The sequence below is a fragment of the Myotis brandtii genome, unplaced genomic scaffold (genome assembly GCF_000412655.1).
Source record: "Myotis brandtii unplaced genomic scaffold, ASM41265v1 scaffold136, whole genome shotgun sequence".
Taxonomy (NCBI): domain Eukaryota; kingdom Metazoa; phylum Chordata; class Mammalia; order Chiroptera; family Vespertilionidae; genus Myotis; species Myotis brandtii.
Genome location: NW_005354829.1, coordinates 3,556,375 through 3,581,604, shown reverse-complemented (window position 1 = coordinate 3,581,604; position 25,230 = coordinate 3,556,375). Strand labels below are relative to the sequence as shown.

Here is a 25,230-nt window from a genome sequence, read left to right as displayed (position 1 = left end):
GAAGGAATTCTTACCATTTGCAACAGCATGGATGGAACTGAAGAGCATTATGCTAAGCGAAATAAGCCAGTCAGAGAAAGATAAATATTACATGATCTCACTCATTTGTGGAATATAAAGAACACCATAAACTGATGAACAAAAATACATACAGAGACAAAGAAGCATCAAACAGACTTTCCATTTTTAATTAAGTTGTCGTTGTTCAGTTATAAAAGTTCTTTATGTATTCTAGATGTTAAATCCTTATCAGATGTTTTACAAATATTTCCTACCTTTCCCTGAATAGCCTTTTCACTCTGTAGATAGTGATTTTTTGATTTACAAAAGTGTTTTTTTATGAAATACTATTTATCTATTTTTGTTGTTGTTGCCTGTACTTTTGACATCATATCCAAGATGTCATTGACAGCCAAATCTTATGTCAAACACTTTCCTCTGTGTTTTCCTCAAATAGTTTTATTCGTTTAGCTCTTACTTCCAGGTCATTGATCCATTTTGAGTTAATATTTGTGTATGGAATAAGGTAAAGCTCTATCTTCTTTTTTTTTTAAATTTGGATATTCCATTTTCCCACTATAATTTGTGCAAAAGACTTTTACCCATTGAATGATCTTGACTTCCTTTTGAAAATCATTTGACCATGTATATGAAGACTTACTTCTGGGCTCTCCATTCTATTCCATATGTCAGTCTTTACACTGGTACCACACTGCCTTGACTGTGGCTTTACAGTAAGTTTTAAAATCAGTTAGTGTGAGACCACCAACTTTGTCCTTTACTAGCAGGATAATTTTGACTACCCAGGGACTCCTGAAATTCTATATGAATTTTGGAATGGATTTTTCTAAATACTTTTCAAATGTTGACAGAGACTGCATTGCATCTATAGGTAACTTTGTATTGTATCAAAATATTAACTATATTGTCTTCTAACCCATGAATATGAAATGTCTTGCCAATATATTTTAAATCTACTATATATGTTACTTCTTTCTTCAAAATATCAGAAATATGTACAGGTAAAATTTACAAGTCAAATTTGTTTTTATTTATTTTTTATTGAATTTATTGGAGTTACATCTATAATAATAAAAGCATAATATGCTAATTAGACTGGGTGTCCTTCCGGATGGCCTTCTGGACGACCTTCCAGACAAAGCCAGGGCTGCGAGGGAAGCCCGGGTCCCAGGTGCCTGCCAGAGGCCGGAGGGAAGCCTGGGTCCTGGGTGCCAGAGGGAAGCCGGTGCTAGCAGCTGGGGAAGAAAGGTCTACTCTTGCATGAATTTAGTGCACCGGGCCTCTAGTTGGTTAATAAAATTGTAGAGGTTTCAGGTGCAGAATTCTACAATACATCATCTGTAAGTATATTGTGTGTTTACCACCCTGAGTCAAGTCTCCTTCCACTACCCTTTAGCTTCTACTTTCCACCACCACCCCTTCCCTCTGGCAATCACAATACTATTGTCTGTGTCCATGAGTCTTTCTTTTTTCTTTTTCTTTGCTTAATCCATCACCTTTCTTACCCAGTCCACAACTCCTTCTCCTCTAATAGCTGTCAGTCTATTCTCTGTATCTGTGAGTCTGTCTCCTCTTTGTTATTTTATTTTGTTCATTAGATTCTATATATCACTGAAATCATATGGTACTTGGCTTTCTCTGACTGGCTTATTTAACTTAGCATACTACACTTTAGGTCCATCCATACTTTTGCAAAAGGTAAGATTTCCTTCTTTTTTTACGGCTAAATGGTGTTCCATGGTGTAAAGGTACCACAGCTTTTTTATCCACTCAACTACTAATATAGACACTTGTGCTGCTTCCAAATCTTGGCTATTGAAAATAACTCTGCAATGAACATAGGGGTGCATATATTCTTTCAAATTGGTGTTTCAGGTTCCTTTGGATATATTCAGAGAAGTGGAATTTCTGGATCATAAGGAACTTCCATATTTAATTTTTGAGATTGCCTGATATCAAACTATGCTATAAGGCCCTAGTAATAAAAATAGCATGGTACTGGCATAAAAGATGACCTATAAATCAATGGAAAATAACAGAGAGCCCAGAAATAAATCCACACCTTTTAGTCAATATTTGACAAAGGAGGCAAAAACATACAATGGGGTAAATATAGTCTATTCAATAAATGGTGTTGGAAGAACTTGACAGATACGGGCAAAAAAAATGAAACTAGATCACTTTCTTATACCATATACAAAAATAAACTCAAAACAGATTAAAGCCTCAAGTGTTAGACTAGAAACCATAAAAATCCTAGAAGAAAACATTGGTAGTAAAATCTCAGACATTTCTCATAACAATTTTTTTTTCTGATATATCACCTCACACAAGGGAAACAAAAGAAAAAATAAACAGGACTAGGTCAATCTAAAACATTTTTGTACAGCAAAGGAAACCATAAACAAAATGAAAAGACAACCCACTGAATGGGAGAACATATTCACAGATATATCTAATGATACCTAAAACTCAACACCAAAAAAATAAGCAATCCAATTAAAAATGGGCAAAGGACCTGAAAAGATACTTCTCTAAAGAGGGCATACAGATGGTAAATAGACACATGAAAAAAGATGCTCAATGTCACTAACCATCAGAGGAATGCAAAATAAAACTACAATGAGATATCATCTGACACCTGTGAGAATGGCTATCATGAATAAATCAACAAACAACAAGTGTTGGCAAGGATGTGGAGAAAAGGGAACCCTCCTACACTGTTGTGGGAATGCAGATTGATATAGCCACTGTGGAAAGCAGTTTGGAGGTACTCTGTTTTCAGAACTGTAAATTTTACAGGTCATTCCTTACACTGATAGATGAGTTAATAAGACTCACAAGATTTTCAAAATGAAGAAATATGCAGTTGCATCTAGCATGGTGGTTTAGCTGAAACTTACCTTTTTTAAGTAGCAGATTTTTTTAAATAGAACTAGCTTCTTTATCCTTGTAGTAGAATATAATTTGTAAATTTAACTTGCTTAGATTGGGACAAGTTCAGAACCATTAAGCCTGTTTTGCTCAACAAGGTACAAATTCTACCACTAGTATAAGAACATAACAAATATAAGTTTTTTATTATTAAATATTGTGTTCTTTCACGAATAGATGATTTTTTCACATTATAACAAGAGTAGTAAAAATATATGGTCAGGGATCTGTAAGGAATGAGCATATCCTGTGTAGACTTTTTTTAGATAGTAATACTGTATGAAAATCCTATACAATTTGTTTAAGAAATCAGAAAATCTCTGACTATGACATATTATGCATGTGACTACTACATATAGATTTAAGGGTCCATTGAACTGATAGAGTCTAAGTTGACACAATTTGTACCTTCCTCAACTATTATCAAGTTGGGTTATATTTTTTATAACATAATAAGATGAATTAGCAACAATCATAATATAACTCCATCCCTAATTTATCTCTTTCTATTTATAAAAATGTGATAAAAGGTGAAAATAAGTATACCAAATTCCACATTACATACAAACATTCATATAACATCTGGTAACCAAGCAAGTGGTTTCTATTAGGGAGGTGACATGAGGCATTAATTCTCCTCTAACTACTTGAGGTCTCTCATAGATGCTACAAGAAACCTAACAGCTGATAATGATCTAATTGGCATAGGTCAGTTCTTAGCATTCTGAAATTATCTCTCAACTAAAATAATATTTAAAAAATGATAAAACTGTTCATAAAACTTTTTCAGTTCAAATCCACTAACACTTTTAGAGCTACATATCTTCTAAAAATAAGGATACTGTTTCAACTAATATTGCTTCTGTGGAAGCAGTTATATACTATTATAATCAAATATTTATACTTTTGGGTATTAGTATTTTATGAATAACTGTCATGTGTGGAAAAAAAATGGTAAAAGGCCAAGTAACGCAATTATAAAATGAGAATTACAAAATGAGTTTTAGGGACAGGAAATATCAGATGCAATGTTTTTTTTTTGCTTTCCTGGAGTCAGCAACAGCAAGAGTGAGTAGTTTATGGAGGAAAAATGCAATTCTTTGCTAAAAGGGTAAAAAAGGTGACTGTAAGCCTGGATTTTGAGGAATAATTTCAATTAGAGTTGATAAAATCTACTATCTCCCTGAACTATCATAATGTCTCAAAAATCCTTAGATTTCAGCAAGTGACAACTTCACAAGTCAAGTTTGAAATAAAAATGAGAAAATGTTCAAAATCCCAAAATACTGAAAAACACTGACAGAAGGGGAAGTGTAGTCTCACATAAAAATCTTTTCAGGTGCTATTTCATATACCTATAACGAAATGTGAAAATGCGCGACTTTTTAAGTTATAAAAACTGGAAATGCAGTGCTAATATAAAACCTTTTGTAACATGATAGTATAGCAAAGTTGTTTAATTACAATATGGGGTGATAAAAGCAAGTGAATATTTATAGGCAATGGTGTTTATAGCACTTTTGTCTGTTGTTTAAACATAGTTAAAAGGTGTTAAAATGTTTAATTTTACATTTTTAGTTGAATGTCAAAATGTCTGCAAAGGACAGGATAATAATCTACACCTTTAATGAGACTTCACAGAAATGATATTCTTTATATAAGAAATGTGTCAACCCATAAGGGAGGAAAAACACACCACATTCAATATAGAGTAAGATAAACTGATCTCAAAAGAAAATGTTACTACTATGTATATTGGGGAGTTGACACCTATTACTTTTCAGAATGTTAATATAGACAGGTTTATAAAAGATGACTATAGTAAATAAAATGTGTCAATGGAAATATGATGAGTGCATATACCATTAAGCACAATCACTGGTTCTGATCTTCACTTTGTTCAACTAATTTAGTTTACCATTTTCATTTTCACTTTTCATTGGTAAGAAAATAAGTTAAGCCCTGACCGATTTGGCTCAGTGGATAGAGCGTCGGCCTGTGGACTGAAGGGTCCCAGGTTCGATTCCCGTCAAGGGCATGTACCTTGGTTGCGGGCACATCCTCAGTGGGGAGTGTGCAGAAGGCAGCTGAATCGATGTTTCTCTCTCATCGATGTTTCTACCTCTCTATCCCTCTCTCCCTTTCTCTCTGTAAAAAATCAATAAAATATATTTTTAAAAAAAGAAAAATAAAATAAGTTAAACTTTTCTTACTTGAGTTACTCAAAAATTTTGCAACAAAGTGCTCAAAACTAATTTTCATGCACAAAAACCTATTGTATCACACATGTAAGGTTTTCTACTATAATATGTTATGTTAAGATTTCTAGAGATAATGAGAATATTTTTTTTTGTTTTAGTTTTGACAAAGCAAGAATTGTTTTCACTAAACTTATTTAGATATCTTCTTGTTAAACCACAGCAAACTTGTTGATAGTATATTACTAATACTAACTTTGCATGGAGAAATATATGTATTCCAATATTTTTTTCTAGAAATTATCAGCCTTGCCATTCACCAAGCATTTTGGGTATTTTCTCTTAAATATTTCTTAAATCCATACCCTCTTATTTACCTAACTATTCTTTTTCAGTCTCTCAAAATATATCACCTAGAGCAGCGGTTCTCAACCTGTGGGTCGAGACCCCTTTGGGGGTCGAACGACCCTTTCACAAGGGTCACCTAAGACCATTGGAAAACACATATATAATTACATATTGTTTTTGTGATTAATCACTATGCTTTAATTATGTTCAATTTGTAACAATGAAAATACATCCTGCATATCAGATATTTACATTACAATTCATAACAGTAGCAAAATTACAGTTATGAAGTAGCAACGAAAATAATTTTATGGTTGGGGGTCACCACAACATGAGGAACTGTATTAAAGGGTCATGGCATTAGGAAGGTTGAGAACCACTGACCTAGAGTATGGTAGACTGAAGTCAGTGGTGTTCTAGTAAATGTCTGAGACCAGCTCTGTGAGCTTGAACAAGGTGTGCTGGTGGTAGGGCTAGGACTTGTAGACACATTTGCTATATCCATGGTGCAAAGGTTCCCATTAATGGGACCATTCCCAGTTTCCAATGTGACATCAATTTGATAGCAAAATTCCTGAAATTTAATCAACTCCAATGCTCCACTGATGGCAGTGACCTCCTGTCGTTGCTACTTCTGATCTTGCTTCACCAGAAAACGTTCTACAGATGTAAACTGAAGACAGGGGGATATATTACTTAAATGATCCATAGCTAATGCAACATTTTGGAGACACCAAAATAAAGTGGCATTAAATACATTTTATTGGACTCTGCTTTTAAAATACACATTTATGTTGAGGGTATATTAGATTATTACAATTACCTATACGTGTGTATTTTTCTGGTTAACTGAAAAACAGAAATGAACATAAGAATCATATTATGTTATTTATTTACAACTAGAATATGTGTTTGGCCTCATATTGAAAATAATTAAAATAAAATTATAGATAGACTTTTTTTCTTACCTCTGTAATATAATACCATCCAAGATGGAAGCTGGTATGTGGCTATGAAACATTTGCAATGTGGCTAGTCTAAATTGAAATGTGCTGTAAGTGTGAAATATATACTGATTTCAAAACTTGATAGGAAAAACTGTCAATTATTTTCTTAATTTTACATTGATTGTATGTTGTGATATTTTTGTATACATTACGATAAATAAATGTTGTTAAAGTCAATTTCACTTGCTTCTTTTCTTTTTTAACTACTGCTATAAAATTAAAAATTATTAGGATGATTAATATTTTTGCTTGTATTCAATTTTAAGTGGGCAGGGCTAATATTTAAGGAGATAAATGATGGCTTGGGAATAGTAATAAATGGAGTGTTACAATCAGAAAATAATAATTTTACAATTTTAGTATCTTCACACAATTTAAGCCTTTAAAAATATGTTAAACTATATTGATGTTGAGATATGTTACCAATATTTAATGAATTGAAATTATGTATAATTATAAGTCTTGAAGATATAAAAATATTATAGTTATAATTTCATAAAATATATATCAAAGTAATTATAACTGAATGATGGAATTATATTCATTCTTAATTTTTCTTTTATGCCTTCTTTTTTAAACTTCTACTATAATTAAAATACATAGACATTGTTAAAAGTGATATGGAATTATGGCTGAACTTTTATTAATATGTGAGTTGGCTTAAATTGATGAAAATTCATTTCCCTTGTTTGATTTATTTCATTTTTTCAACAAGATCAAATAGAACAAATTAATATTAGATATTCAACTTAAATCTTATTTGTATACTAGAGGCCCGACACACGTAATTCGTGCAAGAAGCTCGACCCTCACAGCCGCAGAAGCTTGCTTCAGCCCTCACAGCCCTGGCTTAGTCCAGAAGGTCATGTGGAAGGTTGTACGGAAGGTCCTTCGGCTGTCCGGTCTAATTAGCATATTACGGTTTTATTATTATAGATGCTTTTGATAAGGCCTATTTAAAGCTTCATGTTTCATTTGATTACACCTATCTAACTTCTCTGTAAAAGTGGTAGAACTCTTTTAACTGAGAAAATAGACCTTTATTATGGTTAAAATAAAAACAGTGAGGAGAATAATAACTATGTAGTAAAGTAAATTTAGCAAAAGTGTATTTTCTAAGTGCTAGCTTCCAAATTCTTGAATTTAAAAATAGTTTTAAAAGAGTAGTAGCTTACATGTATATAATTATTTTATATTATATGTTTTAAAAACACTTGATTTTATATTTCATAATAAGAATTGCTTAGTAAATACATGCCTCCCTAAAGGATCACTTGACAGAGAAGAATCTTATAAACATTCAACTGAAAAATGTAAATGAAATGCATTTTCTCAAACTAACCTAGAGAAGGGAATTCAGAAAAACAGCTACTAATTAGTAGATGATATACATGATATATTACATTCAAATTGCCTTGAATTGTTGAACAATATTTGGCTAGTTCAAAATTAAATCCCAATAGTGGAAATTCAGTTTGGAAATTTGAGATGTTTAAAGTGAACCGAAGGCTTTGTTAAGGTGCGGTGACTTTGTGACGCCCAAATGACTTAGCTGTGGGGCAGCAGTGTAGCTGGGGACCTCCACAGTGAAGTCATTATGAACTAGATGTACTCAAGACAGGGTTTCAGAACCACTCAAGAACAATGCAAGGCTCGATTCAAGGAGTTTCTGAGAAATTGGTCTAAAGAACCTGGGGTTAAAAAAGTGAAAGTACCTATGAATTACAAAAATGATTTTGAGAGTCCAAAAATAGCCTCAGGCAAACTTTATCCCCAAATATTACACTGAAATGAGGCAAAAGTAGTTTTAAGTCAGATGCACTAAGTTGTGATTGACAAGATATGGTACCGTGTATAAAATAAGAATGATTGATCAATTCCCATTTTATTGCTTTTACTTTTTTTAAAAATTTGATTTCATTTTGTGTCAGAAGAATCCATACTCTCCGTATCTATATAACAAAAAGAGTCAATACCTTAAGAAATAAAATGTTTCACTTGAAATAAAAGAGAAATTGAAATATCTGATTGTGTCTGCTATTAGGAGTTACAAGTAGTTAGATCAGCAAATAAAATTTTCCAGTGGGAGATCATTGTGTGAAGAACGCCAGAGGTTTCAGGCAAAAAGAAGCATAATGGCACACCAGCTACAACAGATTATAGTAATCTCAACAGTGGGGAGGACAGGATCATCTTAAAATGGGACACATTTAAGACGTTTTGTCTTTTTTATGTAGTTCAAATTGGTACTGCCTTACCTGTTTCCTTTCCATTAACTGTGAGTGTTTAAAAGTATTTAATCTTGTTTAGGACCCAAACATCATCCTTAGGAACACTTGTCTACAGGCTGGGCCTCAATAATCATCTTTTGGAGACTCCCTTCCCAATAAGGTATACAAAACCTGGATATAGTAACAGTAACATAGCTTGGAATTTACCTGTAAGCCAGTGGTACTGAGCTGTATTTACCAAAACTGTCAGGCCCCATCTATAAAGTCTAACGCAGAAAATAATTACACAAACAAATATGTCAATTAATTTTGTAATCAAACAATATAGTAGAGCTATTTTTCCAATGGGCCAATTAAACTTGCTGCAAGGCTTCATACTGAAATGATTTGTGCATTTTTAATTAAATAAGTAGCTATATCAATGTCTAGTACAGCATTTCCAAAATCAGTGTGGGATTTTTAATGGAGCTAAAAAAAATAGAATATTACCAGCACTGTTGAAATCCTCCTCTCACCTGTGTCTCCACCCCATCTTCCTTCACCTCTCCCAAAGGCAACCCTCATATTAACTACTATAACCACAGATGAGTTTTACTTATTTTGGATTTTATCTAAATATACTGTATACTTGCTGTATACTTACTTATGTGCTCTGCTTCTTTGCTCAGCATAATTTTCCCACAACTTGTCAGATCTAACTTCTCAACCACCAATACATTTGCTTCTAACTCTACATCTCTCCTGAAAATGCTGTGAGAAAAGTCACCAATGACTTCCTTCTGCCATATCCAGTTGCCATGCATTTGTACTAAACTTTCTTGTTTTGAACTCAGCCTTAGATTATTGGTCAATAGTTTCTTTTTTAATTCTTTAGAGACAGAAACATCAATGATGAGAGAGAATCACTGATCAGCTGCCTCCTCGGCCCCTACTACTGGGGATCGAGCCCACAACCCAGGCGTGTGCCTTGACCAGGATCAAATCCGGGACCCTCAGTCCGCAGGCCAATGCTCTATCCACTGAGCCAAACCGGCTAGGGCTGGTCAGTAGTTTCTTACTAAAATTTTATAATGATGTATTCCTTTGGCTTTCACCCTACCTCCCTAAGTGTTTTGCTGTTCAGTTTTAGTTTAGTTTTCTTTTGTCCATCTCTTTCTCTTTACATACTCCCCTTATATAACCCACTTCTTATCAGATAATCAAATTTTAACTACATGTTTCATTATTTTTTAATCCTCATCTGAGGATATGTGTTTATTGATTTGAGAGAGAGAGAGAAACACTGAAGTGAAAGAGAAACATCAATTGCCTCCTGCACACGCCCTGACTGAGGATCAAACCGTAACCTAGGTATGTGCCCTAACGGAGAGAGAGAGAGAAACACTGATGTGAAAGAGAAACATCGGTTGCCTCCTGCACACGGCCTGACTGAGGATCAAACCTCAACCTAGGTATGTGCCCTAACAGAGAATAGAACTGCCACCTTTAGGTGTACAGGACGACATTCCAACCAACTGAGTCACACTGGCCAGGGCCATGTTTCATATTTTTATATGTCACCAAAGCTCTCACTTGAACTCTAGGCCACAATATTTTCCAATTAAATGTTTCTATTTGAATATGCCAATACATTAGTAAAAATCAAATAACTTTAAAAATAATGTCAAAATTCTGGAGAAAAAACACACGAATACCTTCTAGTGTTTATTGGTTATATTAAAATAATTCATCTTATTCAGAAAGGCGGAAAAAAAGCTATTTCATAGAAAATTTATGTCATAGTATAATTAACAGTTGAAATGTGCTGTTTTTTGTTTTTTTTTTGTTTTGTTTTTTTTTTACCATTAATGTTTTCCTGTTTGATATGTCATAGTATAATTAACAGTTGAAATGTGCTGTTTGTTTATTCTTATTTGCAAATTACCGGTTATTTTACTTTCTTCTATTTTACACTGTGGCAGAAAGAATAAAAATGTGAAACTCAGGAAACCTGCCTATCATTTTATCTACCAGTAAATCAAGATACATTTCTTAACTATACTAGCCTTAGTCTATTCTAATAGATATTCATTTAGGGACTTTCTAGTTTCTGGGCTTTCTTTTTAGGAACTGTCTGGGAGAATGCATTCTGGATGTAGAAGATGATTACTCTTTACTCTTCCTATATCTGTCGTTTTTATCACTATCTGCCTAAGATGATATATTCCTAAGGGAAAGGAGTTTTATCTTTTCAAGTTACTTTAACTATCACAATACTCTATACACATAGGTACTTAATATATAGTTTCTGAATAGACTGCTTTCTCACTATTGTTATACATTTTTTATTCATGGTACTACCTGAAATTTTATTATAGAGTGACTTTTTAAAACCATGTCTTTATACAAAGCCTGTCACTGACCTTCACAATGTGGTTTTAGTTGTAAAGTGCTATAACAGATGGAAAGAAAGAAATAGGTATATATTTTCTATTCACATTTAAGTAAAATACTTTTTGCTAATAAGGACAAATCCATACAAGTTAGTTTTGCTATCTCTGAAGGGTCATTATATAGCTTCATAATAATTTTAAACAAGGATGTAACACTGGAAAATATAACAGCTTTCTAGAAAACTGCTTGGTGAGACCACAGGAATATTAAAATATCTCATATAATTCCAGCATTGCTTAAAAAACACTGTCTTTTCTAAATAATTATGTGAACATCATTTTATCATTGTTAAGAGACAGTTTTGTGATTATCCAAAGAAAAGGCTCATAATATGATTGCTGATTACAAGAATTTCATTACCTAATATCTTTGTGACTCAGAATATTAAAAATGTAGACCTTTCGTGTTATATATATATATTTGACCTAATGGCAGAATCATTACAATATTCATTAAATTCATTGCATTTACTATAAATAATTACCATAAAATGGTAACCATGTTAAATAGTTAACAAAGTCCAACAGTTTTCTCTCCAAATCAATAGTTCCCTAAGACAACGTGGCTCCTTTTTAACAACATTTTGCTATTTCTCTATTGAGCACTTTTATTGAGAACTCAGGTTTCGGAATTGCAGAATTTGATTTACCAGAACAATATACTGACTACCTTGCCTTCCTTAGCAACTTCAAACCATATCCCCCTAAATAGTATTATTTTTTCTCATGATAGGTGCAAGCAGCAATATTCTAGGCAAGATTCTTATTTACTGATAGTGCCAGGGATCATTATTCAGTCTTGGCTGTGCTGTCATAAAAATAACATATTGTTCACACTCATTTTAATTGTGTGATTATTTTTTAGTATCCAGCTCCACCATTCCACCATCAACAATAAGTATATTTTGAATAAAAAAACCCTACACAAATATATACATTTAATTATCTTATAGAGGCTTAATGAATTATATAACATTAAAAATATTTTCTGCTATTGCTATATATTTCAACTACTGTTATTTAATCATATCCATGTATGTTCATAGAGGGGTGGTTTATAGGAGTTGATAGATTAGACTGAATGCTTAATAAGTATGTAAATAGTAATAATAATTTATACATTAATGTAGAATTTAGACCTTAAACAGATCTTGCAGTTGAACTAGTTTCTGTAAATACACTGGTATGTCATGTGCTTCAGCTTTTATTTATGTTATTCTTTGTGTCTATTTCCCATCTCTCATCCCCTAAAGTCCAAATCCATTCATCCTGCAGACTAATTCAATTGCTACCATCTTCATAAATCTCCTTGATTCCCAAAGCTGGAGATTATATCCTCAATTCACTTAATATCTTTTGCAGGCCTCTCTATGACATCTATCCCTTCTATCTTGCATAATATAATATGCTATATATCATATAATTATATTCTATTATATATAATTTCTCCCCTGATGAGCCATATCTTCTCCCTGCCACCCTGAGTACACAAAACAATGTTTACTACAGAGTGAAGATTAATGGAAAATACATAGACTTCATAATTAGTTTGACTTGGGTTTGATTATAAACTCAGCCACTTAGGTGTTAAGTTCTCCATGTTTAAGTTTATTCACATAAACATGGAATAAAGATGAAGCTTTCTTGTTTTATGTAAAATGTAGTCTTGCCTTCAGAACAATTTTAAAGGATAACTGTTTACTGGGTCATCTCCTCTTGTATTCTGCCTTGTCATTTAAAATGGAAATGCAAGTTAATTGAAACTGAAGAACATAGTGATATCTTGCCTTAAAGTTTGTAATGTGCAACTGTTTCACAAATATTAATTTGATTGTATCTAGTATTACATAAAATATAATTCACTGTGTTAATATAAAATTATTATATGACTAGAGGCCCGGTGCACGAAATTCGTGCACTCGGGTGGGGGGGGGGGCCCCCAGCCCAGATTGTGAGAGGGTTCAGGCCAGGCCAAGAGACCCCACTGGTGCATGATCAAGGCTGAGGAGGGATGTGGGAGGTTAACCAGCCGAGGAGAGACTGTGGGAGGGTTCCAGGACATGTCCAGTCCTTCTCATTCAGTCCCTATCGGCCGGAACCCAGCAGCAAGCTAACTTACCAGTTGGAGCATCTGCCCCCGGTAGTCAGTGCACATCATAGCAACTGGTCGACCAGGCGACTGTCTGCCCGCTGGTGGTCAGTGCACATCATGGCAAGCGGTTGAGCAGCCTTAGCATATTATTAGCATATTATGCTTTGACTGGTTGAATGGACAACTGGACAACCAGACACTTAGCATATTAGGTTTTTACTATATAGGAGAAGTAAATTACTATCCTTATTTCTATGGATTTTCAGAGATATAAGTAATTTCTCAATATTAGGCTGTTGATAGATGGCAGAAGCATAATTTAAAAAATACATTTAAAGTACAAATTCTCCTTCCTGCCTTTTAGAAAATATATATATGCTACATATGTATATTTGGAAAGCAATATGTAATGCATATACATATAGCATATTGTATATCCAATTTAACTTTGATTCTTTGGTGATTTTCAAATACCAATCAGTTAATTATTTTTTTTTCTATTATTCTTGCAACCAACTGCTAAACTTTTTTGTTTTGTTTGTTTCTTTTGTCTGTTACTTCTTTCTTTTTGAATTATTTTTTAAAACATAACTGGGAAGATTTTTTTTATTAACAGATCATCCTCATAACACTGCTTTATAAAGCACAAAGGGTCAATTTAAATAAGTCTAAACAATTTTAAAATTATCAAAATTTACAAAGAAATAACATAAATATAAGTTTCCTTTCCTATGCAAATTCTTTTTATTTAAATATATAATAAAGATGTGGTACATATATACAATGGAATGCTACTCAGTCATAAAAGATGAAATACTGCCATTTGTGACAAATGGATGGACCCTGAGAATATTATGCTAAGCAAAATAACCTGTCAGAGAGAAAAAGTTAAGAACTATTTGATTTCACTCATATGTGGGACATAAAACTGTAATCAACCAATGAGCAAACAAGAAAAACAGAATTTCATAGACACAAACAACAATATGGTGGTTGCCAAAGGGAAGAGGGGACAGACCCCTCGATGGTCCCCGATCTGTCACTTGCTTCAACAGTGTTTGGATGGAACAGACCCAGGGACACCCCTTTTCCCAGCCTCCGACCACCCTCTAGCATCTTCTCCAGTCACCACCTTTGGAACCACCTCAGCCATCTAGCCTCAGAGACCAGCCCAACTGTTTGTTTGTTTGTTTGTTTTGGTTTGGTTTTTCACCTTAACTTCTTATTGCTGAATAACCATGAGCTCCCAACTTCCTCATAATTATTCCACAGAGGTAGACTGCCATCAACCACCTGGCCAACCCACATCTGTAGGCCTCCCACAACTACCTCTCTCTGGGATTCTATTTCAATCATGAGGATGTGGTTTTATAGGATGTGGGCCACTTCTTCCTCAATTTGGAGAAGTAGCTCCAGGGCACTGAGCATCTCTTAAAGATGCAAAACCAGTGTGGTGGCCACATTCTCTTCCTGCTGAATCCTACCCAAGATGATTGGGGCAAAAATCAGGATGCCATGGAAGTCACCAGGCCCTTTTGGAGCTGCAGGCCCTGGGTTCTACCCACAGAGACCCTCATCTCTGTGACTTCCTGAAGAACCGCTTCCTGGATGAGGAGGTAAAACTCAACAGGAAGATGGGCGACCACCTGACTAACATCTTCAGGCTGGCTGGCACCCAGGCTGGGCTGAGCGAGTATCTCTTCAAAAGGTTCACCCTCTTGCACGAATAGGAGCCTTTGGAGCCCAGAGGCCTATGATGGGCCCCTCAGCATCCCCCTGGTGTCTGGCTTTTGCCTGAGCCTTTCCCTGCAATCACTAGCCATCCTTTTAAGTACTCTGGAGCCCTCTCCCATGCATTGGACCAAATGGAAATAATAAAGCTTTATGTAACAAAAACCAACAACAACAAAAATCAAAACAAAGAAAGGGGTAGTGAAGGGTAAAGGAGCTCAAATATATGGTGATGAAAGATGATTTGACTTCGCGTGGTGGGCACACAATGCAATACTCAGATCATGAATCATAGAAATATGCACTTGAAACCTGTATAATCTTATGAACCAACTAGAGGCCAGGTGCATGAAATTCATGCATGGGGGGTGTCCCTCATCTCATCCCGGCCTGCACCCTCTCACAGCCCGGGACCCCTCAAGTATCAAGTCCTATCAGGGTTTCCTTCTCCTGGCTGCTGGCAGCTGGCCCCACCCCGCCCGCTGCCACTGCTTGCCATCTGTGTGGCACTGGCCTCCCCTCTCCCACCACTGGTTGCCTCCCTCTGTGGGCAACAAGTGTGGGGTGCGATCACTTGGCTGACCTGGGCCTCCCTCTGAGGGGTGATCGCTGGCTAGCCCAGCGCACCTGCCACAGGATCGCTGGCCATGGCCTGAGCCTCCTTCTGAGGGGCAATGATGGGGCAATGGCGGGGCCCTCCAGACCAATCACAACACACCCGCCTTGGCTGGCCTGGCACCAGAATATGTCATAGTGTAGTTGTCCGGAAGGTCGTCCAGACGGTCGTTCTGCTGTTCAGTCGTTCAGTCGTTCAGTCTATTTGCATATTATGCCAGGAAGTCATGGTTCAATTCCCAGTCAGGGCATATGCCTGGGTTGCGGGCTCAATCCCCAGTGGGGGACATGCAGGAGGCAGCCAATCAATGATTTCTCTCATCATTGATGTTTCTATCTCTCTCTCCTTCTCCCTTACTCTCTCTGAAATCAATAAACATATATATTTTTAAAAAAATGTGAAAAGTTCTATTCATCTATCTTGGTTTCCCAATAAAGTAAAAATAAAGTCAGTGTGTAAATAATCAAACTGTTTTTGTTCAACTGGTCAAGTACTCCTACTCTGAAATAGCCTTGAAAGCTGCATTGTGGAATTAATGTCTTAAACTGGAATCAGGGTTATTGAATATTTCCAGCTCTTCATTTTAGAACTACTAAGTCCCTTAGCTTTTACATATACAGCCAAACACGTAAGTATTCAATAATATGACTTTTCTTAAGACAACTTGTATTCTAAAACCAAGCAAACATACACTTTTGTGTAAATAAACAGAAAAATAAACAAAAAACAAAGAGGGATTAGGGAATGAATCTTATACTCACGGAATATTCTATAAAATTCTTCAAGAGCCAGGTGCTTGTCAGAGTTAAAATCATCGTATTTCAGTAGATCATACAAAGTACAATCTGAATGATCCTTGACAAGTTCTTCCTGTTTTATCACCTGACAAGACAATTATAACCATACAATTATATCTGTGTCTTAACATTTCTATTGTATTATTAATTGTACGTAAAAATCAATTATTAGATCATTTTAAGTGTGCAGTTCCGCAAAGAACTGAATCTTAAAAAAAATCTGTTTTTCAGTTATTGGACAATTATCTTTAACTATCTCAAAGATATAAAGTGATAAAGTTAAGATAGATACTAGGAATTTAGTCTGAACTTTCCAATATAAAAATCTCACAGTAGGACACAGAAAATCTGAACATTAAAAGGATATTTTGTATTTTGCTCTTTTACTTTGTTCCATTTATACTGATTCAAGAAAATACCTCCACATGAAAATTGCCTCCTCTGTCTCAGTGACCTGTGTCAAAATAAAACAGGGCTCTTTTCCAACAGAACAAGTGAAATCCTTTGTTCCAACTTCTGTCCTTGTATTATTTGTGAAATATGAAGTCAGACTTTTTTTTTCTCCTCTGCCTAAACTTCTCCCTGCTGGAAGTGCAGCCGTTTGGGATTGTGCATTAACTCCCTTGGTCACAAAGGAGCTATTAAGCAAATGACTGTTTCCAGGAGCCAGATAGAATTAATGCACCGACTGATGATGAAAATCTATCCAAGCGTGGGTGGGTGAGGAAAATCATACAACTGCTTTTCTACTCTGTGCTCTGTCCTAGGGACTGAGGCTGGAGGCTTTTTATACTCCACTGGTTTTGACTATTGCCTGTCATATAAAGGAGCTCCCCAAGATTTTTCTAACATTCCTGTTCATTCTGGGGAGCTGCATAACTGCTCCATGGGCTTTCATATTCCACAGACAGAGGCCATAGTTCAGATTGCTTGGAGCAGTGCATCACAGTGCATGTTTTTTAAAGGTTATATAGTGTAATCAGAAAAAAATACAGGCTATGAAGTCAGCTAGCTCTGGGTTTAGGTCCTGCCAATGCCACTTAGCAGCTCTATAGTTTCTGGCAAATTACTTAACCATCCCTCAATTAGACATTGAAGATAGTATCATCTGTATCTCATGGTTGTAAGAAACATTACACACAAGCATACATGCACACATACTAGTACATGTGTGCATGCATATAGTCAGAGGCAAGACTTAACCTATAGTATTCACTGGAAAAATAGTCACTTAAAGTTAAAAATATATATTGTGCTCCTTTCTCAAATAATTCACTGCAGATTTCCACACCAGCTTGAGCATTTTATGGTTATGCATTCACAATGTACTATTTTCTTTGGAAGAGCAATATGTTTTCGGTTTTCTTTGTATATCAATGGTAGATTTGTGATTCTAATTTCTAAAGATTCTCAGGTGCCTTTAAGCTATTTTCCCACCCATTTTAGAACACTTCTATCTGAAAAGTTCATTTACGCGTTTTACGCGTGAGTGTGGATGAGCTGTAGAGGCAGCTCTGAGGATGGAGTTTAGATGTGAGTGACTAGAACATCCAGTCCTATCTTTAGCCACCTGAGGGATGATATGCGATGGCAACATATTCACTGTCAAATATAACTTTGACAACATAATGCATTCTCTATCCTTATACATTGTATTAAAATTTCATTGGTTAAGCTCATATTTCCTGCCTTTGAGGGGGGTTGGGGGAGAGGCAAAACATTTGTTTGCTTTAATAGATCCATATAAACAGATATTGTTGATAGCATGTGTTAAACTCTACACTTGAGTACAATCCAGCTGGAGGATTAACACAACTACCTAATAGCTTTAGCCATCTCTCCTACGAGCCCAATGAGAAAGCAAATACTGCTTTTCTACTTAGAAAGCAACAGAGCTCTCAGTCATTCTCCATCTGTTATTTGTTAGATCATGGAGAAGGACTTTTCTTGGGTAGAAGGGGAATCAGTGTCTTTGATCTTACCTCACTATGTTCTTCCTAAAGTTCTGTAATGTTATTGTGGACATTTTAGGATGCAGTTACACCAGGGTTTAGTCAGGTGTTTTAATAATATTTTCAGTGGCTTTTATTCTCATACTATATGTAATGAGATGAAAATGGAAGAGAAAGGTGAGGGGAAATCTTCCATCATTTTCTACCTCATTTCTCTTTTAATATTTTATCCCAATTAAATCACATATTAGACCAAGAGAACAAACGTTTACCTTTTTCTTGGATGCTGGCTCTGGCATAAGACTAGCTTGATCTTGATTTGATCATGACTATAGAACTTGAGCTGGGCATTCTATTTAATGAGTGTGCAACCAAGGGATCCAGGCTGCCTATCCCTACTTGAGCCAATTAAGCAGAGACAGGGTTGAATCATAAATGAGCCTTTATTTCAATACTGCCAGCAGGATGGGAGAGCGGCAGGTCATCCACAAAGTCTACTCTACCCCTCCCCATAAGCCAGCTGCTTATATTGGGTAAAAGGACAAAGACGATGTGGGAAAGTAAAAATCACAGGCATGAGGAAGTAGGCACAGTAGAATCTTCACAAGCTACTGGCAATGTGGGTTGTGGGGTGGGGAAGCTGCAAAGGGCAGGCACCTCCAGGACTAGATTGTTTCAGCCAAGAGGTTGTAAATCTTTCCATGATGATAGGCAGTGCTCTGGAAAGGAGGATGGACTGCATTACGATGATAGTTCCCATGTCCCAGCGCATACAACTCTCAACCAGGTTAGAATGTGCTTTCTCTAATCAGAACACAATAACCATGGTTAACAGAGCATGACTAATATTCCTTAAAATTATAGCTAGTCCCCAATAGTCTATTTCTGTTCTAACAAGAGGGCCCTAGAAAAGCTCATGACCTAGCTAGTGACCTTTCTAAAAACCTTGTTCATCTCTACTGGGCCATGCCCATGCACAGAGAGCAGTGGTTCATTCCCTCACTCATCAATATTTTAAATATGTGCTTTCCTCATTTATTCCATTTTTGCTCAATGAAATAACCTACTTAAATCATACTTCTTCATATTTTTTTTTCTTTTGTAAGTTTCCTGATGGATGCTGGTATAGCCTGGGGTGTTTCGTATGAGGGAGCTACTTTCCTATGAGCTTTCAACAGCATGAAATAATTGCTTTAGATATCCAGAATTTTAATAGCCTTGAAGTGATGGGTATTTGACTATTGAGAAGAAAGCGTGATAGAAAACCTAAGCAGATTTCTTTTGCTGGTACATAGCAATACATTAAACATTTTTGACACAGGGGATCCAAATTGGTAGGACTTTGATAATCCCCTGAACTTCTTTCATTTTCTGTTTGGCACATGCTTCAATAACTTCCCAATCTGGGCTCCTCAAATGCACGTGTTACTTGCTTTTGAACTAATAATTCATGATAGGACTAGAGTCATTGATTATTTTGTCATTTAGGTGTCTGTGATTAAGCCTAGTAGGCCACTCATGATTTTATGTTTGCTACTGTAGAATAGTGAAGATGTTTCCTAAACTTGCCGGTGTTTTGATGAGTTCTTTAAGACTGCAAAAATAAAAATATTTTATACTCCTACCCACCCCCCCAACTAAAGATCAAGAAGCGTGAATCTTGGGCTCCAAATAGGTTAAAGTCTGTGACAAGACAGAAATATTAGCAGAATGTATGTCACCAAGGGAGCTCAGACACACAACATTCAAGAGGGGTTGCATTTAGTATCAACATAATAGAACTGTCCAATTTGCATGTGGAATTGTAATAACTCAGAGATGACTCAATATTTTGTACTATACTCTTTTCATTCCAAAACAAAAAATGCGAAAACAAAGATAAAAACTATCACTCTGCAAAATAAACTATTCTCCTTAGTATTCATTTTCATTCATTTATTCCATCATCCATTCAATAGATTATTTTTGACTGTCTACCACATGTCAGACACTGTCGTAGGTCCAGAAAACAGCCAACAGAAAGACATACAAAAACCCCTCCCATGTGAAATTTACATTCCATTTAAGGGGAATCAAAGAAACATACATGTTTAACATAGAGTAGGTCAGATGATGATAAGTTATCTAAAAATAAAGCTGGAAAGAAAAATAGAAAGTGTCAAAAGTGGGTATACAAAATTGTCTCCCTGCTGTAGAGAAATGTATGCATTAGATTTCTGGAGATATGACATGATTTGGAAATCCAAGATTATGATACTGATAGTCCTAAGAGATATAATAGCTCTGGCCAGTGTGAGTCAGTTGGTTGGGTGCCACCCTATGCACAAAAAGGTTGCTGATTTGATACTAAGTCAGGGGTGCATATATTCTTTCTGATTGGTGTTTTGGGATTCTTAGGATATACTCCTAGAAGTGGGAACACTGAGTCAAATGGCAGATCCATTTTTATTTTTTTGAGGAAACTCCATATTGTTTCCATAGTGGCTACACTAGTTAGCCTTCCCACCAGCAGTGTACTAGGGTTCCTTTATCCTCATATCCTCGCCAGAACTTGTCATTTGATCTCACTTAGATGTGGAATGTAATGAACAAAATAAACTGATGAACAAAATGCATCCAGAGACATGGAAGCATGAAACTGACCGGCAAATCTAAGAGGGAAGTGGGAGAAGGGTTGGGAAGAGATTAATCAAAGAACTTATATGCATATATACATAACCCATGGACACAGACTATAGTGCAGTAGGCCTGGAGGGGATCAATGGGGAAGAAAAAGACCATCTTTAATAATTTCAACAATAAAGATAAATAAAAAAATAGAAATAGCTACCTGGTTTCATCTTTTAGAAAAAAAGAAAAGAATGACAGTCTCTGCCTCCATGAAGATAATATTCTAAAGAGGATTAGTGGGAACATGTAATCAAAAAATTAAATAAACAAGATAATTAATTTTCAACAGTGCTCCCAAAATAAAAAAGGTGAAAGAATGAATAAATAATTAGTATTTTAATTATAATTATTTAATCATATGTAACTGATGCTACCCTACAATAGACATATTAAAAGAAAAGAACTAAATTAAAATAATTAATTTTTAAGTTATCTGTTAGGTTTTCTAACATGCCTAACATATTAGAAAACATTAAAAAATAATATAGGGCCAATATTAATTCATTTGAAAGACCAGCTAAAGAGATAAGATTATTAAAACTCTGCTGAGAAGAAAAGTATTTTATTTTTAAGGTCTTCTATACAGCTCACAGAGGTTCTTTAAACATGCATGCCAAAAATTTAAATCCTCCTTGACATTCTAAAGAAAAGATGCTACAAATAATCCTATATAATAAAGAGCTAATATGCAAATGGTTGTCACGTCTTCATGCCCTCACGCTGGGGCCGGGGGACCTGAGGCTGCACCCCCCCGCCCTGTGGGTCTTGACAGGGGTGGGGCCGGCTGGGTTTGGGTCTCGTGCGATTTCCAGGTGCAGGAGGGTGGGCGGGAATTTGACTCTGGGTCCCGCAGCATGCCCCAGACTCTGACAGGAGGGAGATTTTCATATACATTTTACTAATTTTCTTTCATCTCTGACACTTCTATTATAGAGAAAGGGCAAATAGCAATATTAAAATATTTCCTCTAATTCCCTTTTAATGTGCATGAATTTTGTGCACCGGGCCACTAGTATGTTTATAATTAAAAAAATAACAATTTTAATTTTTCAGTTGTTGGAACGTTGGAGTCCGCAGCAAGCAAGCCTCCCTGCTCGCTTCAGTGCCTGGCTGCCGGCCGCCATCTTGGCTGACAGTTAATTTGCATATACTCACTGATTAGCCAATGAAAAGGGTAGCGGTCGTACGCTAATTACCATGTTTCTCTTTTATTAGTGTAGATTAGTTAGCGTTAGCCTAGGCAGTTAGTTATTAACAAAGGAAGGGAGAAAATAGAATCGGACACTAAGCCAATCAAAATAGGAAGTGGCAGCTTTGCAGCCACCCCAGTAGGGCAGGAGAATCAGCCCCGGGAGATTCCTTTGCTGAGACATGAGCAATTAAAGCCAGGATGGCACGGGGAAGCCTTCTACTAACCACTTGAGCAGTAGAATCCAGAGGAGCAAACAGAACTATGAGGCATGATAGTAGGAGCTAAAATGGTCACTATGAAGGGGAGGAGTCAAGCCTGGGAAAAGGGATAGAATAATGGCATGAGACCATGAAAGATCCAGAAAAGGGATTGGCTATGGGGAGGTACCAGCACAGCCCCCGGAAGATACAGGAACGAGATTCCATAGTTTGAAGGAAAGCCTACTCTTTCCCAAGCCAAGGAAATGTAATCACAGCTTAACAAAAGCTAGAGGCACTCACTCCCTCTCTCTTTCTCTTCCCTCCATAGCAGCATGTGGGCCTGGGTGTGGCAGCAGCACAGGCCAAAACACAGCGCTGAAAGTGAGCCGAGGGGAACAGAGACTAGGCTGGACTACTGGAGCTTCAGATGCTGATGCTGAAATAATGGGACAGCATCTCTGGGCCCCAACCCTCCTCCTCCTGGGCTTGGTGGGCCTGCAGCCAGGGACTTCTTTCCCTGGGAGATGGAGCTGAACTACCTGGTCATGGATGAGGCAGTGCAGCAGCCTCTTCAGGGGCACCTATGCCCTGCATGTCTTTCCACTAAATCTTGCCATTACAGCTCAAATCCTCCTAAGCCATGAGTCCCTGAAATTCATTTCCTGAGACTTAGCAAATACTTATTTCTAGACCACAGTCTACCTCCAGCAACAGTTACTTTATGTTTCCAGATACAATGGAAACTACTGGTGTTTAATTGTAGCCCTGAGCTGCACCAAAAGAAGCAATTACAGGTTTTACCTTTCTCTAAGTCCTAATTGCTGCTGTTATTTCTCTGAAATCTTTAGCACTTGAAAGGATATACCCCTTGCTGCTAGGACCTAACTACTGGCATTTCCAGTGCCTTTCTAAGTCAAACCCCTGGTTTCTGTGGCCTTATTTTGAATACCTGATTGGCTTATGAGTTTTTAAAATTTTAAATAGGATTAATTACCAGGTCATTTCCTGAAGTTCTCACTTATCATTCTTTTTTATCTATACAAATGCTTATTTATTTGTATTTAATGTGTTCCCAATAAGATAGCTTTGTATCTATGAGACACAACAATTCTTACCAACCTCATAGTGTTAAATAAATATACTGACTCGACATCAGAACCTTTTTAAAAAATCTCTACAAATGTAATAAGCTTTATAAACTCAAAATAAAGATTAAGGGTCCATTCCCTATGTAACATTTCTAACAATTTTTAAAGAAAATTGTTATACATGAGGAAATTGCAACACCATCGCCATGCCCATACTGTTAGCTTAAACATATCTGGTCTTATGTATGCCTGCTTTTTATTTAATTTTGTAAATGTAGTCACATATGGTAGTCATTGAGCAAATGACTTTTTAAGTCAAATATGTATAATATAATAATCTGAATCCTGTGAACAAGTAGTTCTTTTTATTATTTTAATAAAGAGTTGGCATTTGTGCACATTAGGGAAATATTTCATTCTAATATGCAATCCTAATGTGAATTGGCTAATTAAGATGACAGAATCTAAATGAAGAAAAAGCTAAATCAATATACTTGATACAGATGCTTACTTAAACTCAGAATCATGAGAGAATGACTTTGCTTACTTAAATTCTATGGGTGGTTATTTTATGAAATGAGGAGAGACGCAAGGAGCAGCTTTTCCAAGCTGCCAGTAACATTTCACCCCAAGGACATTAGTCAGGCCAGAGTAGCTCAGTGCTTGAGCATCTACCTATGAGTTAAGAAGTCACAGTTCGATTCTTGGTCAGGGCACATGCCCCGATTGCAGGCTCGAACCCCAGTATGGAGCTTGCAGGAGGTAGTCAATCAATGATTCTCTCTCATCATTGTTGTTACTCTCTCTTTCTCCCTCTCTCTGCCTCTCTGAAGTCAATAAAAAGACATTTTTTTTAAAAAAAGAAGGCCATTAAATTGAGGCAACTCTCTCCCTCTCCCTGCCTCTCTGAAGTCAATAAAAAGATATTTTTTTAAAAAAAGAAGGCCATTAAATTGAGGCAGCTCTAATGCAGAGGTGCCTAGACAAGCAAACAAAAATCTAAGCCTAGAAATGCCGCATGGTTATTAAATGGAAAACCAAGAAAATCCAATCACAAACAGCCATTTGGTTTAAACTACAGCCAATCAATAATCTCCTTAGTTTGCTCTTGCTTTTTCTCTATAAAAATTATCCCCCAATTCCCCTCTGTGAATTGCTTCTAACCACTTCCAGTTTGGCTGCCCATTTTGAAATAACCTTTATTCAAATAAACTATTAAAATTGTAATATGCTTTAGCTTATCTTTTAACTAGAGGCCCGGTATACAAAATTCTTGCACTGGGGGCAGGTGTACCTCAGCCCAGCCTGCACCATCTCCAATCTGGGACCCCTGGGGGGATGTCCGACTGCCGGTTTGGCTCAATCCCCTCTCACAATCCAGGACTGCTGGCTCCCAACCACTCAGCTACCTGCCTGCATGATTGCCCCTAACTGCTTCTTCCTGCCAGCCTGATTACCCCCTAACCACTCCCCTGCCAGCCTGATTGACGACTGACCGCTCCCCTGCCGGCCTGATTGCCCCCAACTGCCCTCCCCTGCGGGCCCAGTCGCCCCCAACTGCCTTCCCCTGCCAGCCCGGTCACCCCCAACTGCCCTCCTCTGCTGCCGTAGTTGCCCCTAACTGCCCTTCCCTGCCAGCCTGATCTCACCTCCAACTGCCCTCCCCTGCCAACCTGGTCACCCCTAACTGCCCTCCCCTGCAGGCCTGGTTGCCCCTAACT

General features: G+C 36.5%; 1 protein-coding gene across 2 annotated transcripts in view; it reads right to left on the bottom strand.

The window, feature by feature from the left end:
• Nucleotides 1-25,230, bottom strand: part of FSTL5 (follistatin-like 5) — a 592,573-nt gene that overhangs the window by 258,438 nt on the left and 308,905 nt on the right. For both annotated transcript variants that reach the window (XM_005860522.2, XM_014534995.1), the window contains exon 6: nt 16,372-16,492. In XM_005860522.2, the coding sequence (XP_005860584.1) occupies nt 16,372-16,492 (121 nt within the window). The remainder of the gene's footprint in view (nt 1-16,371; nt 16,493-25,230) is intronic.